The sequence below is a fragment of the Mastigoproctus giganteus genome, chromosome 4 (assembly GCF_048544385.1).
Source record: "Mastigoproctus giganteus isolate SK-2022 chromosome 4, ASM4854438v1, whole genome shotgun sequence".
Lineage (NCBI taxonomy): Eukaryota > Metazoa > Arthropoda > Arachnida > Uropygi > Thelyphonidae > Mastigoproctus > Mastigoproctus giganteus.
Window position 1 is genome coordinate 85,650,270 of NC_143578.1, and position 17,268 is coordinate 85,667,537.

The following is a 17,268-nucleotide window of genomic DNA, read 5'->3' on the forward strand; positions in this document are numbered from 1 at the left end:
CACTGGATATTGATGGTTCAACAGTTGAGGATCCTGCTCAGGTGGCTAACAATCTAAACGAGTATTTTGCATCTACATTCACGCATGAGGAGTTATTCAGGAAGGAGAATGATGTAGGTAAAGTAAACATTGGCAGTGAGCTGGATGATTTTGTAATAACTGAGAGGAAAGTGGAGGAGAGATTGTTGGGGATAAACATAAAAAAGGCACCTGGGGTGGATGGGATCTATCCAGTTATATTAAAGGAGGCAGCAAAGGAAGTAAGCAAACCCTTAGCCATAATTATGAGAGCTTCCTTGGACTCAGGGGAGGTACCTATGGACTGGAGATGTGCAAATGTGACCCCAATTCACAAAGGAGGTTCAAAGGCTGACACAAGTAATTATAGACCTGTTAGTTTAACTTCTGTTCCAGGTAAATTAATGGAGGCACTGGTTAAAGAAGCACTGCAGGATCATCTAGACAAGAATTCAGTTATAGCTCAGACGCAGCATGGTTTTGTTAAGGGCAGGTCTTGCCTGACCAATTTGATTGGATACTATGATGTAGTCACAAAAGAACTGGATGCAGGGAATAACTTTGATATTATATATTTGGATCTTAGAAAGGCTTTTGATACTGTTGCACATGGAAGACTGCTGCACAAATTGGAGCAGTGTGGCATTGGAGGCAAATTGCTGCTATGGATAAGAGGATGGTTGAGTGGCAGAAGACAGAGAGTGGTAATCAATGGACACTGCTCAACGTGGACTAATGTTATTAGTGGAGTTCCTCAAGGTTCAGTGTTGGGTCCGTTGTTGTTTTCGGTGTTTATGAATGATATTGATGATGGGATATCAAGTTTAATGTCCAAGTTTGCAGATGATACAAAGGTTGGCAGGGTCGTTAAGGACAATACTGACGCTATGCTGCTGCAACAGGATCTGGACAGGTTGAACAGATGGGCTGAGAGGTGGCAAATGAGGTTTAACATCGACAAATGTAAAGTGCTGCATATGGGAAACAGTAACCCCAGAGCAACGTATCAACTCTGCGGTACTACACTGACAGTGGTGGAGAATGAAAAGGACCTGGGGGTAATTGTGCAGGCAGATATGAAGTTCTCTGAGCAGTGCAGACGAGCTGCAAGAGTAGCTCATGGTGTCTTGTCAATGATATACAGGAATTTTTCTAGCAGGGATAAGGAGGTGATTATTCCATTATATAAGGCAATGGTAAGGCCACATCTTGAGTACTGTATACAGGTCTGGAGGCCTCATTTCAAGAAGGATGTAGAGCTGCTGGAACGGGTACAGAGAAGGGCAACAAGATTAGTAAATGGAACAAAGGGTTGCTCTTACGAAGAAAGGCTTAAGTTTTGCAAATTACAGAGTCTGGAGACTAGGCACCGGCGAGGTGATCTGATAGAGGTGTATAAGGCTTTGAATGGTTTGAGCATGCTCAATGCCAATGGGATTCTTCATCTTTCTCAGAATAATCACCTCAGAGGGCATAAATTCAAATTGAGGAAGGACGGATGTCGGATAGATGTGCGGAAATTTGCCTTTGGCCAGCGGGTGGTTGGTTGGTGGAACCGACTTCCATCACTGGTTGTTGAAGTTGATAGCCTAAACAAATTTAAAGCTCAACTGGACAGGTATTTCGAACGAACGGAGGGGTGAAATGGGAGTGGGTTTTTTTTTTTTTTTTTTTTGTTTTTTTTGGCTGATGCTGAATAAGCTTGCTTTCTTGCATCATATGCCTCTGCTAATGCTAATGCTAATGCTAAAGTTTGCAGAAGATACAAAGGTTGCCAGGGTTGTTAAGGACGCTACTGACGCTATGCTGCTGCTGCTGCAACAGGATCTGGAAAGGTTGAGCAGATGGGCTGAGAGGTGGCAAATGAAGTTTAACATTGACAAATGTAAAGTACTACATATGGGAAACAGCAACCTCACAGCAATGTATCAACTCTGTGGTACTACACTGACAGTGGTAGAGAATGAAAAGGACCTGGGGGTAATTGTGCAGGCAGATATGAAGTTCTCTGAGCAGTGCAGACGGTCTGCAAGAGTAGCTCATGGTGTCTTATCAATGATATACAGGAATTTTTCTAGCAGGGATAGGGAGATGATTATTGCCTTGTTGGCAATAATCACCTCCCTATCCCTGATTATTGGCAATGGTCAGGCCGCACCTTGAGTACTGTATACAGGTCTGGAGGCCTCATTTCAAGAAGGATGTAGAGCTGCTGGAACGAGTACAGAGAAGGGCAACAAGGTTAGTGAATCAAATGAAGGGGTGCTCTTACGAAGAAAGGCTTAAGTTTTGCAAATTACAGTGTCTGGAGACTAGGCACCGGCGAGATGATCTGATAGAGGTGTACAAAGCCTTGAATGGTTTGAGCATGCTCAATGCTGATGGGATACTGCCTCTTGCTCAGAATAATCACCTGAGAGGGCATAAATTCAAATTGATAGATGTGCGGAAATTTGCCTTTAGCCAGTGGGTAGTTGGTTGGTGGAACAGACTTCCATCCCTTGTTGTGGAAGTTGATAGCCTAAATAAATTTAAGGTTCAGCTGGACAGCTGGATTTAAGGATTAAAAATAAAAAAACCCTTCCATTTCACCCCTCCGTTCGAATGAACGGAGGGATGAAGTGGAAGGGTTTTTTTATTTTTTTATTTTTTGGCTGATGCTGCATAAGCTTGCTTTCTTGCATCATATGCCTTTACTAATGCTAAGTCCCCACGGAATGAAAGTGTGCAAATGTATCCCCTATTCACAAAGGTGGGGGGGGGATCGAAGGGTGACACGAGTAATTACAGACTAGTTAGTTTAACTTCTGTTCTGGGTAAAATAATGGAGTCACTGGTTAAAGATGCATCACAGGATCATCTAGGCAAGACTGCAGCAATAATTCAGACACAGCATGGGTTTGTTAAGGGAAAGTCTTGTCTGACATATTTTATTGGATACTATGATGTAGTTACAAATGAACTGGATGCAAAAAATAAAATTTTGATATCATATACAGGTCGACCATCACTAATATGGCCACCAGTAATCTGGTTCCATCCCTAATTCAGACATAATTTCCACGAACGTAATTTCAAATTTCCCGGGTCGGTACACCGACCTGACGCTACTGTTTTGGTGGCGTTGGTTGCAGCATCAGCTGTTGGCACGAACTCGTAAACACTGGCAAGTCGTTCCCACTTGTTTTTCTGCATTTATTATTATAACCTGCTCACATTTAGCCCCAGCCATGGTTCCAATGCATAAAGGAAGTGCCTCTCGTGGTGTAAAGTGCAAACACCGTACATTGTCCATAACAGATAAAGTTGAACTTCTGAAAAAAACTTGACAGTGGGTTGTCTGTAAGAAGTTTAACTCTGCTTAATTGTAAATTCCAGCAATTTCTCTGTTCCTCTTATCTTAATAATTTTCTTTTAGCCATTCCTTTTTAGATTTTTTTTTTTACAACACACCTATACAAACTTGCGGAAAAACACAACACAATATGATGGATAATACAGCACGCTAACAAACTTGTTTTCACAAAATCTCTAACAATACTGACAAACTTATTGCGATGTTTGAGAGTTTATTTTATAGTAATTAGTTTTATTGCAGCGCTCGGCGCGTGTGCAATAAACTAATCACAAACGACCTTCGTATGTTTGCCGTAATAGCGTCACACGTATGTGGCCGACATGGCTTCTCAAGAAATAAAGTTTTTTTTTTTTTTTTTGGTAGTTGTTGGCGCATAGGCTTCTGTGGCCATAATACACCTCCCAAGGTTCTTGCAGTACTTTGATCCAAGCCCGAGGTGGGAATCGAACCCGCGACCTTTGGGTTGCCAGGCAGGCACTTTACCCACCCGGCTAGCCCAGTCGGCAAGAAATAAAGTAACCAACATATGTGGCCACGTTGGCCACATATATGCAACATAAAAAAAAAGACTTTTTTTTTTATATTTTAAGCGAAAAAACGACAACACTGACATTACAATATTTATTTTAGAATTACTAATCACATTATTTTCTAAATATTTTTTTTGCCCCTGGGGAATTTTTTTCTTAAAATAGCTTGGCAGTCAACGTGTTAAAGTTAGAGGGTGGTGGTTAGCTGTTGGGTAAAATGTATGTGCTAAAATAACCACCGGTGATCCGGCACCGCACAGGTCCCAACGCTGCCGGATTAGTGATGGTCAACCTATACTTGAATTTCAGGAAAGCTTTTGACACTGTTGTGCATGGAAGACTACTGTACAAACTGGAGCAGAATTGTATTAAGGGTACGTTGCTACAATGGATAAAAGGGTGGTTGAGTGGGAGAAGACAAAGGGTGGTAATCGATGGAAGTTGCTCTTTGTAGATTAACATTATTAGTGGAGTCCCACAGGGTTTGGTGTTGGGCCCACTGTTGTTTTGTATATTCATCAATGATATTGATGAAGGTATATCAGACTTAGTGTCTAATTTTTAGATGATACAAAGGTTGGCAAGGTTAATGACAGTAATGGCAGTGTGCTACTGCAACAGGATCTAGAAAATTTGGGCAGATTGGCTGAGAAGTGGCAAGTGAAGTTTAACATTGACAAATGCAGACTATTGCATATGGATATAAGTAACCCCAGAGGAAGGTACCAACTGTGTTGTACTACACTTAGAGTGGTAGAAAATGAAAAAGACCTGGGAATAATTGTGCAGTCAGATATGAAGTTTTGTAAGCAATGCAGACATGCTGCAAGAGCAGGTCATGGGGTTTTTTCAATAATATACAGGAATTTTGCTAGCAGGGAAAAGGAGGCAATTATCCCTTTGTATAAGGCAATGTTCAGGCCAGGTCTTGAGTACTGCATACAGGTCTGGAGACCTCATTTTAGGAAGGATGTAAATTTGCTTGAGCATGTACAGAGAAAAGTAACAAGATTGATGAGGGGAATGAAGGGCTCCTCTTACCAAGAGAGGCTTAAGTTCTGCAAATTGCAGTGGCTGGAGACTAGGGCCTGTGAGGTGATCTGATTGAGATGTATAAGGCCTTGAATGGGTTGAGCACGCTGAATTCTGATGGGATTCTTTGACTTGCTCAGATTACAAACCTAAAAGGGTATAAATTCAAATTAAGGAAAGACAGTTGTAGAATAGATGTGTGGAAATTTGCCTTCCAGGCAGCGGGTGGTTAATTGCTGGAACAAACTTCCATCTGTCATTGTGGAAGTTATGATAGCTTAAATAAATTCAAGGACGGACTGGACAAACTTTGAGAGGGAATGGTTGCATGAATTTTTTTTTTTGGCTGATGCTACATAAGCTCATATGCTTGCTTTCTTGCATGACATGCCTCTATTACTATTATTACTAATGTGTGAAGTTTCACATGCTTCTTCCTCTATTAATTGCAAAGTCCAATAATAGGGAAGAAATATTTGAGCATGTATGTCATCACCTAATCTTACAGGAAAACGTAAACTTCATATATTATGCAGAAATGGATGTGGACATTGAATGTTTCAGCATATACACAGATGAAGAGGAACTTATTGCAGATCTAATGGAATCTTCGGAAATTTGCAGTGATGATGATGAGGAACTTAATGTGGTTGAACAGGAAGTTGTAGTCAAAGATGCTCATAGGGATGGATTAGAACTTGTACATCGATTTTTTTCAAGTGCAGCCTAACTGCTATCACACACCTTCATAATTCTCTTTTAAAACATGCTCTACCATTGAAACAGCATGTTTTAACAGATTATTTTAAAGTATGAAATAATTCTCTTCTTGATAGGTATGATAGGTATTCTCTTGTCTTGATAGGTATGTATTGAAATTTACAATTTAATTATAACCTAACTGCATTCCACAATCAATGCAAAATTTAAAATCACAATTTTCTTGTTTAATATTATAGTACATACAGTCGAACATGGTTATAATGAGCATCAAGGGACGAACAAAATTTCCTCTATAACAGTTACTCACTATATCAGTGATAGTGGAGATGGGGAACCCCCTGAGGCTGTTAAACAATGAACACTTTATATCAGTGATGACTTAAATCTACCTTCTATTTTTTTAAATTCTGATTAACTTGATAAAAAGATAGATTCCAAAAATGAAAGAAATATTAGGAAAAAGAAAATAAATAATATACATATCATTTGTATTAATATGTTGTATAAACTACAATACACTTAATATTAAACTTAATTTATTTGTCTATAATTTTAAAACCATACACTTAATACTACACACAGTTTATTATATTGCCGACCGGGCTAGCCGAGTGGGTAAAGTACCTGCCCGGTAACCCAAAGGTCGCGGGTTCGATTCCCGCCTCGGGCTTGGATCAAAGTACTGCAAAAACCTTGGGAGGTGCAATATGGCCACAGAAGCCGATGCGCCAACAACTACCAAATCAAAAAAAAAAAACACAGTTTATTTCTCTGTAATTAAAAATGCACAGTTGCACAGTTTACTATTTAATAATAAACACAATTTCAATAAGTCTTTATTTATGAATCTTAAAATTGATGTTTGCTTCAAAGATTTCACTTCGAAATTTCTTAATTTTCCCCTTAAAACACTCAATGCGTTAAAAGTCTCGCCACTTGCCTCAGTTCCTTCAAAAAATTGACTAATGCGTCCATTGAACCTTGAGCTTGTGAGATTTCAGCACTGATTTTGATTCACTTTCAAATTATTATCACAATCATCATAATTAGCATCATCATTATTGTCTTTGTTGAGCACAGCATCTACAACGTCACTCTCCATAGGAAGATCACTACTTAATAAGTTGTCATTGACTCGTACAAATTCACCGATGTTATCTGTATTAAAACCTACAACGCTGTTATGTAGCAACCATTCAGATAATGGTAAATTGTTTTCTTCGTTTCCATCTTCTTCATCTACAACTGAATGTCCATGCAGAATTCAATAAATTTATAGCATCCAATATCGATATAGACTCGGTAAGTTTCTGTTCTCTTTGACTGATCAGATGTAGAACTATAAATCTTTTATAAAATCCTTTCAAACTCTTGATTACACCAATCTGATGTCGCATTGGGAGGCAGAAACACTAGCTTAATGTTGGACAAATTTTGAATCTGAGGATGTGCAGGACAGTTATCAACTAAAAAAAAAATATTTTTCTTCTTTTTGAATAGCTCCTTATTCCAATCATTTTTCCTTGTGTTTTTGAAACACCGAGGTTTAAATGATTTTCCGATAATACAGTTTTTTTTATCAGTTCCTGTCATATTTGTGCATATGAGCACCATCAAGTGAGTCTTTGATTTTTTTTTTCCACCAACACATATTTCCCCTTTGAGTATTGTCAGGTGTCAAATTATAAAAAAGTCCTCTTTCGCCAGCATTGTAGATGTCTTCGTCATTGAAATATTTCCTGATTTCTCCCCAAACATGGTCGATCCATTCCTTTGCCATTATTGGATCTGTAGATCAAGGTTTTCCACTAATTTTTGCAAAAACGATGTTATGTCGGTTTTCAAATTGATCCAGCCAACCGCTGTTACACACAAAATTGTCATGTTCAAATTGTTTAGCAAATTTTTCCTCTTGAGCCTTCAAGATCAGTCCGTCTACTGAAAATCCAGCACTTCTTTGTGTGGTGAACCATTGAAGCAATGCTTCATCAATGTGTGTAACCTTGCACTTTCTAAATTTTTTTTTCAATTATGTTCTTTTCCAGTGCTAATATGTAAACATCTTTATTCTTCCATAATGTCGATACACTCGAAGAGGACACAGAAAACTTTTCTCACACTACGTTCTAACTGGTACAAAAATAATTTTGATAAATAATTTCAACTTTTTTTGCGAATCGAGAGACACTTTCTTTTGTTAGTAGACATGTTTCCGAAGGAAGGGTTCATTTCTAACTGATTTTACTTTAAAATGATAAAGTTATCTGCATACAAAGTTCTTAGAAAGCCAGAAATGCGTACAATATTCTTAGACGTCCCAAGCCGACCGGACTAGCCGGGTGGGTAAAGTGCCTGCCTGGCAACCCAAAGGTTGTGGGTTCGAATCCCGCCTCGGGCTTGGATCAAGGTACTGCAAAAATCTTGGGAGGTGCATTATGGCCACAGAAGCCGATGCACCAACAACTACCAAAAAAGAAGTCCCAAAATGCATACAAAGTTCTTAGAAGTCCCAAAATAAATTTATGGTTCAGTGAATACAAGACAATCTGTAAATAGGGTAATGCGACAAGCAGAATACCAATGCACTATTGTATAGCCCTCATCTCCAAAAGGACAAGGTCATAAACCAGCTGCTAATCCTGATGCGATGCGGGTGGTCATAAAAGCTAAGTTGCCCTTTTCATTTTTGTCTATTCCAAGAATTGGGTTTTTTTCGACCCCGAGCAATGAAGAATGTTTGCACAGTTAACAAAATTTGTTCGGTATATCTGTGTAGTACGCTCATTAAAACAGTGAGCGACTGTGTGGGAATACGCGTAAATTAAAAATTTATGGCTTTTTGCTCATTACAGTTGTGATCTTGTTATTTCCATGTTTGTTATAACCAAGTTTGGCTGTATTATAAATAAGATTATACTATATCATATTAGTAGCATTAATTTAAATTTCCAAGCTTTTACTTATTTTGTTGCTGATTTTATGAATGATCGATATAACGCCCTTCTGATATAATGACTGTTTTTCTCATTCCCATAAGGGCTCCGTGACCTCCAAATATGGAGGATGCGGAAAGGTCAGGGAATGACCAACGCATATCCCTGGAGCAAATGGCCTTAGTTGCTAATGCATCCTAAAATCAAATAACAACAACAACCAATAAGGACTCATTATATTGAGCTTTGAATGTATATTTTTAATTTATACTTTGCTATACTGATTACATTAAAATATTTTCCTATTTGCATGAAATTTAAATGAGGTTTTTTGAAAAAACAAACAATAATAAATTGTTTTCTGTATAACACTGTTCAGAGAATTATAGACATGTCACTTTAAATCTAGCACTATGACTTACCTTCAACTCTGGGAAAATATCTTTCAAATGCACACGGCTGAAAAACAATTACAAAATTAAAGTCAATGTTGAAATTAGAGAAAATCCTTATATGTTGCATGCAATGAAATAGTCTGAGCTTCATGAACAGCTCCAAAGGTATTTGATAATTATTTTATTTGTTAAAGTCATATATTGACCAGCTTCTTAATATTCTGAAAGTTTCTGAAAGTTTATTTGTAAAAATATTAATTTCTTGTATAAACTGAAAAATTTTTGGTTTTATAAAAATATTAAAAATTAGGAATACAGTAAGATCCCCGTATCAGCGGGGGATTTGTTCCTAGACCTACCATGGATGGCTGAATCCGCAGATATTATTATTATTATTATTAGCAGCCATATGGTGCAAAGAAGCCTGAGACTTATGCTGCACCAGCCAAAAAAAAAAATTCCTGCATTACCCTGAGAGAGAGAGAGAGAGAGAGAGAGAGAGAGAGAGAGAGAGAGAGAGTCAGAAGTAGAAGGGAATCACCAAGAAAGCAAGAAAAAGAAGAATGATGATAACCAGCTCAGAACCCTGGGTGTGCCAAGCCCATACTCACCAGATGTGAGCCCCTGGGGGTAGAATATAAATACACACCTGCTGACCCCATATATAATGTGATTTTCTTGTACATGCATACATATAATAAAGTTTAATTGATAAAATTAAACACACAGTAAGACATTACCAACATTAAATATGGTAATAATAAAGTACAGCAGACTCTCAATTTACCAGGATTGGATTAACTGGAACACTTCAAGACTCCAAATTACTCCAAATTAAAAAATTTGGAGTCTCCAAGGCTCTAAATTAAAAAAAATTCAAGTAATAACTAGAAGAGGTATAAACAGATATTTTGTAAGTCGTAAATAAGCGACAAGAACCGGCATTATAAGTCATCATTGGGAGATTACTGTACCTATTATCTTGCAACCTCCGCTGTCTTCACACTTATTGCTCAAAACGAAAAAAAAAGAGATCAAATGTTTAGTTTGATTTAGGTGTCGCGTCAATTGTTTTGTTCCATCACACTGAAAACGGACAAATTTTATTTCGTTATTTATGTTGGGGTTGTCGGTTTTTTTTTGTTTAAAAATTGCGAAAATGATGGGCAAACGCAAGAGTTGTGATTTCAATTAAACAAAAACTTGAAATTATTCAAAAGTTTGAAAACAGTGCATCCGTTAAATCTCTAAAGAACCATTATAATGTTGGTGATCAAACCATATGCATCATCGTAAGAAATAAAGGGAAGCATCATACTGGACATGCCAGTAGTACGTATTAAGTTTTTCGGGGTTTTTTTCCGTGGTTAACAGCAGGTAACCGAATCAGTGGATATGGGGGCACAACTGTATATTCAAATAGTAGTAGTAAGTAATTATAGTTGCACACAATAAGTACTTACTACTATTTATATGTTGGCGCATTATAGCCTCAGTTGCTGATGCGCCAATAAAACCCAAACCAAACTATTTGTATATATGAAGTTTTAAAAGATGCAATAAAATAATCAAATACAGAAGACTCTTGATTTACTGGGATCAGATTAATCAGGACGCTTCAAGATTCCAAATCAAAAAAATCAACCATAATAATAAAATTCAAGTAGTAACTAGAATAGGTATAAACAGATATTTTGCAAGTCATAAATAAGCGACAAGCGTTATAAGTCGTCATTGCCTATTATCTTGCAACCCCCGCTGCCTTCACACCCGCTGCTCAAAAAAAAAAACACGTTTGTTTTAGTGCATTGCGTCGATTGTTGTATTCCGTTGCACTGCAGAAGGACAAATTTTGTTTAGTTATTTATGTCAGGGATATTGATTTTTTTTTTTTTGTTCACTTTCAGTTAAACAAAAACTTGAAATTATTCAAAAGTTTGAAAACTGTGCATCCGTTAAATCTCTAATGAACCATTATAATGTTGGGGACAAACCATTCGCAACATCTTAAAAAAATATACAAAAGCTATTAGACTTAAAATCGATATTGCAAAAAATAAACGGAAGCATCGTATTTGACACGCAAGTAGTGCGTGTTAAGTTTTTTCGTTTTTTATCTATCACCATAATTTTTTAAGTAGGTTGCTGAACATTTTTCAATACAGTAAGTCCCCGACTTAAGCAACGACTGATTTACGTAAATTTTTTTCACTCAAATTTTTTTTTTTTTTTTTTTAGGATTGTAAAATTTAAAACAAACAAAAATAAATAAATAAATAAAATAAGCAATCAATAATGAAGATCACATCCACAAGTGAGACACGGAGTAACAAACAAAAAAATAGGAAAGAAGAGAAGATTCTTACAATTTATTTATGGTTTTTTTTTTTTATGACAAGATTTCACCATAATAACATAAAAACCCACAGAATTCCAGCTATCGGTATTTTTTCAAATGCAATAAGGTCGAGTTTATTACCCATTTATAATTAGATGCACGAACAGAAAAGCCCAATAACACGAAAAGTGCAAATTGTTTTTATTGTTTTACGGTAGTGACCTCTAGAAATGTGCTTTAGCAAAATGTGAGCTCTCGTGGGGTGATAATAGTGGGTTTTCGCCTTAACCCTGTGAAGTTCTTTACAGAAAATTTCATTTTGACCATTATCATGGTGCCGACTAAGAGAATAACTGACAGCGGTACTAGTAAATCTACCAAGAAAAGGAAAGCGATTGATTTGGAACAGAAAATTAAACTAATAAGGATGTATGAAAATGGTCAAACATTAACAAGTATCGCGCTGAATTCAGATTTGTCAATAATAATATAGTGGCAATATGTTATTAGTCATTCCCGAGTTATGTAAAACTCGATGAAGTAAGAATTCCTGGAATGTATCTCTTACGTATGTCGGGGACTTCTGTATTTTTGGATTAACCGGGAAATCGATTATCCGGGATTTGTTTTTTACCATCTATTACAGAAAATCGAGAGTCTACTATATTTGGTAAACATGTATAAAGAAGTAATAATGGGGTGGGGAGAGGTTTTCCTGATATTTTGGGGCTACCCTACTCCATTCTTCTGAGGCTGTGAGGAAAGAAAAATATAACAAGATACATAAATAAAGTACAAAAGTATTAAATTTAAATAATAATAAAAAAAAAAAACTATTACAACACTGCCATTTAATTTTGGAGAGGAGGAAGGGCAAAGTTGACTAATTGCAATAAATTTACATTTAATCATTCTGTAATAATTTACAAATCATTCTCCAAACAGGTGTGGCCTCCCGGGCTCCTCCTTCACTTTTATCTCAGTTATTACAAAATCATTAAGCACCCTGCTACAATTTTATAACCTTCTGCCATTTTCAAACCTTAATAACTCCTTGTGTGTGAATGCAATAAATTTACATTTAATCATTCTGTAATAATTTACAAATCATTCTCCAAACAGGTGTGGCCTCCCGGGCTCCTCCTTCAATTTATCTCAGTTATTACAAAAACATTAAGCACCCTGCTACAATTTTATAACCTTCTGCCATTTTCAAACCTTAATAACTCCTTGTGTGTGAATGTAGATGCAAAATACTCATTCAGTTTGCTTGCTATTTGAGCAGGATCATCAACAGTCAAACCATCGATATCAAGTGGACCAATCAGATTCATCCCCTTCCTTTTAGAATTTATATAAGTAAAGAATTCCTTGCTGTTTTTCTTAGCATCTTTTGCCAAAGATTTCTCGTAATCTGCCTTCGCCTGGCTAACCTCCTTTGTGACCCGATTACAGACTAGCTTATATCTGCCATAAGCTTCTGAGTCTCTTCACAATTTATATGCATCCCATGCGTTTTTCTTCTCTGTCACGAGTCTCATTAGTTCATTTCATAACCATTTAGGCCTAATCCTGGAACAATATTTCTTAATAGGTATGAAACATTTAGTAGCATCCACGATTAATTCCTTGAATGCTTCCCACTTAAAATTTACTGTTGGTAACATCGTCAGTTGATCCCACTTTACGGAAGCAAAAACCCTTTCCTTTACCCCTGATGGTAATTATATGTTTAAGTAAATCCCACATCAATACACTGTGATCACTGCCACCTAGTGGTTCCTTTATCTGCAAATTCTTAATACACGAATGATCACTGCTGATAACCAGATGAAGAGTATTACCCTCTCTGGTTGCCTCTCGAACATGCTACTGCAGAAAACAATCATCCAATAAATCCACAAAGTCTTACTAGTGTGGGAGTGACCAATCCACAATATCTGGGGAGTTAAAATCCCCCATTATAAGACATTCTGATTTACTAGCCCACTCTATTTCTCTGTACAGTTATTCATTGTACTGATTCAGGTCATTAGGCTTATAACACACTCCTACTCTTATTTTTGCTTTCGCAGTCCTTATGTCACACCAAACTGACTCAACAGTGCACTATTCATCTATATCAACTGGATGGACTTCTTTTGATTTTATGTTTTTCAGCATAACACCTCCCTTCGTATCCTGTCTATCCTTTCTGTGCACATTGTACTCCCCAAATTCCAGTTCCGCATTCCTTACATCTGCGTGACACCACGTCTCTGATATCCCAACAATATCTGCCTTTGATGTCTTTTATCAACACTTCAAATTCATCAAATTTATTTACTATACTTCTAGCATTGGAATACATGCAAGTATACATGTACCTATCCTTATTATTAGTTACCCTAACACATCCTATATACCCACCTGTTTCACGATGACTGCCATCAGTCCCTGAAACCCCCAGCACCCGTCGCTTCAGATCGCCACTTATTCTAATAGAAGTTGTGCAAGAACCACCTTCAGTTAGCACACCAGACCGAACATATTGGTAACTCTTTAGGAGGCTTTCGGATCAGCTAGTCTATAATCTTGCTACCTCTCCTCTGCCAGATAGTGATTGGAGGGAGTCCGATTAATATGTATGCGTGGTGCATTGTTGAGGCCACGTTATGTCAAGGATCTGGGTATATTCTTACCATGTGTACGCCATATCCAAAATTTCATTACTTCGTACAGCATGTCCCCCCCACATTTTTTTTTACTATTGATTACACCATGAATTGTCAAACTAATTGAGTAAGCTTATCTGTGAAAAGATCTAAACCTCCCAAACACTTCCTAATTCATTTCACAAATATACGTGGTCTCAATTCTAATCTTAACAATGTCCATTTGCACTTGCAGCCTTCCAAACCCCATGTACTTTTTCTGACAGAATCTCAGTTATTAGTTGATTCAACTACTGCACATCTCATCTCATCCCAAATTATTCGCGGTATGATTCCTTTTGCCTGAAAGGTGGTACTTTGCCTCAAAGGTGGTATATGTCTGTTCCGATATTCCCTGTCAGAGACTTGGTAATTTTGAATCTTCTCTTTTCGATCTTCTCTGGCTTAAAATCTCTCTACCTCATTGTGTCAAATTATTGTGATGTCTCTACCGTTCTTCCAACTCCACTAATCACTTGAAGCTCTTTGACTTCCTCTCTTTGCAGCTTGACTTTCTCCAGTCCAACTTTCCTAACAGTGTGTAATTTTCCTTTGTGGTTTTAATGTTCACAATTCCAGCTGCCTTCTGTTTTCTAGTCACACAAAACCAGTTGGTTGAGATGCTGAGGCATTTGCAATTACTAATGACCTTGGACAGATTGTTCATTTACCTACAAGAATACTGGACAATCCTAACCATACAGCCAACACACTTGATCTATTTCTCACAAACATCCTTTCTAAGTACACGGTCGAAGTGAGTGTACTTAGAAGGGTTGTTTAGGAACCTCAGATCACAAGTTGTTGATGGTATTTTCTCCAGTGGAGCCTTTATCTCATCTATTCCCAACCTCGTATTGTTTGACATTACAAGAATGCAAAATGGGAGGTGGTAGATGGCTTTCATCAACCAGAGAAATACCACCACTTTGCTTATTGGAGGCTTGAAGTGGTGAAACCCATGTTTAGTCTCTAGAGCAAAGTTTCCGGCATCCCCCCCCTCCCCCCATACTTCTCCTTCAACCTTAACCCAAGCACGGTACTAAGTACTATAGGTTCTAATACCTCTTGTGTTTGGGGCTCACATAAAAAAAAAAATAAATAAAAACCTGCGAGATTTCTTCTTTTCCTTGGTCGGATTACTGTTTCAAAACTTCTGATATCAATGTTTGCTCAAATTGTTTCAGCGAAATTATTCTTGTAGGAATGGTATCCTTTATTGCACACTCCACTTTAAAATCTCGCCCTTTATCTGAACCTTGGTTTTCCAATAAATGTGCCAAAACTGTTCAAGAGAAGTACGTTGCATTTCAGTTCCATTTTCTGCCAACACCAAAGCTCGCAACAATTGTAAAGCAGTTATTAACCAGTCCAAACTAGATTTTGAACAGTTTTCTAAGAGGAGAAAACTTTCTTCTTGCCGTAATGGTAGCCAAGCATTTTGGTCTTGCCAGAGCTAATGGCCGCAACTTTTGCCCATCTCTGCTCCCACCTCTGTCAAAACCAGATGGTTCTGTTATCACTTCAGCCAAGGATAAAGCTGACCAGCTAGCAGCCCATTTTTCTTCCAACTCATGTATTAATGAACTTGGTAAAACAACTCCCACCATTCAAAACACGCTCCATTCAATGCCTCCTGTGGTCTTCCATCAAAAGGATGTTAGAAGGATTTTGACGAATCTTGATGCTATGAAAACTCCAGGTCATTATGGTATTTCTCCAATTGTTCTCAAAACCTGTGCTCCTGAACTTACTCCTGTTCTTTGCTGCCTTTTTTCACTTTCTTGTTCCAAGGCGTTTTTCTTTCTGCTTGGAAATTTGCTCATATCTAGCCAGTTCCTAAAAAAGGATGACAAATCCCTCCCATTCAATTATCGTCCCACTGCAATTATGTCTACTCTTTCTAAAGCAATGGAGAAATCAATTAACTGCCAACTCTTAAACTACCTAGAATTCTTCCATCTGATCAACAATCACCAGTATGGATTCCGTCAGTGTGGTGATATTCTGGCTAATGTCATTCATTTGTGGATAAATTCAATGGAAAAGTTCGGTGAAACACAAGCAGTCACTCTTGACATCTCACAGGCTTTCGATCATGTTTGGCATAAAGGTCTTCTAAATAAGCTTCCATCTTATGGTTTGCCAACTGTTTTTTGTAACTGGTTTATTCAGTTTTCTACCTGATCGCTCACTGAGGGTGATGATAGATGGCTCTCTGTTTTCTACTTTCTCCACTAATGCTTCACTCAAAAAAAATATGTTGCTTGATGATAAAAAAGGCAATCTACTGCAAAAATACAGTAGACTTTCAGAATAATGGCACCTTCGGGGATAAAAGTGTATCCCATCCCCTACAGGGATGGGATACATCCCTGTATCTATTTAAGTGTTTCTATTTAAGTGTATCCCATCCCCTACAGGGATGGGATACACTTAAATAGAAAGGTTGCAAGAATGTTTGCTGATGCTATCGAGGCAGTGTTAGGTGAGTCGGAAAATTGCTAGATTGGGGGGATATAAGGACTAATAGATTAACAGTAGCCACTGGCAGAGGTGAAGGTGATTCTTGCACTGCTTCTATTGGAATGAGCCGCAGCCTGGAAAATAAGATGCAGGATATTTCAGAGACTGCTGGGAATCACTGGGGTACAAATAAACACATAGGTTGTGTTTGGGTAGCTAAGAAAAAGAACAGGTGCATGTATACTTGCGTGTACACCAATGCTAGGAGTTTAGTAAATAAATTTGATGAATTTGAGGTATTGCTCAAAACATCAAAGGCAGATATTGTGGGGATTTCAGAGATGTGGTGCACACGGATATAGGGAATGCAGAACTGGAATTTAGCATTAACATTAGCATTAGTAGAGGCATTTGATGCAAGAAAGCAAGCTTATGCAGCATCAGCCAAAAAAAAAAAAAAAAAAAAAACCCACTTCCACTTCACCCCTCTGTTCGTTCAAAATACCTGTCCAGCTGAGCCTTAAACTTATTTAGGCTATCAACCTCCACCACAAGGGATGGAAGTCTGTTCCACCAACCAACCACCCGCTGGCTAAAGGCAAATTTCCGCACGTCTATCCTACATCTGTCTTTCCTCAATTTGAATTTATGCCCTCTCAGGTGATTTTTCTGAGCTAGAGGAAGAATCCCATCAGCATTGAGCATGCTTAAACCATTCAAGGCTTTATACACCTCTATCAGATCACCTCGCTGGTGCCTAGTCTCCAGACACTGTAATTTGC

At 37.7% G+C, this 17,268-nt stretch overlaps 1 protein-coding gene across 1 annotated transcript in view; it reads right to left on the reverse strand.

Annotated features, from left to right (window-relative positions):
• The window catches only part of LOC150086882 (haloacid dehalogenase-like hydrolase domain-containing 5), a 387,404-nt gene that overhangs the window by 227,631 nt on the left and 142,505 nt on the right, over positions 1-17,268 (reverse strand). The window contains exon 5 of the mRNA XM_090371650.1: positions 9,017-9,053. Within this exon, the coding sequence (XP_090227776.1) occupies positions 9,017-9,053 (37 nt within the window). The remainder of the gene's footprint in view (positions 1-9,016; positions 9,054-17,268) is intronic.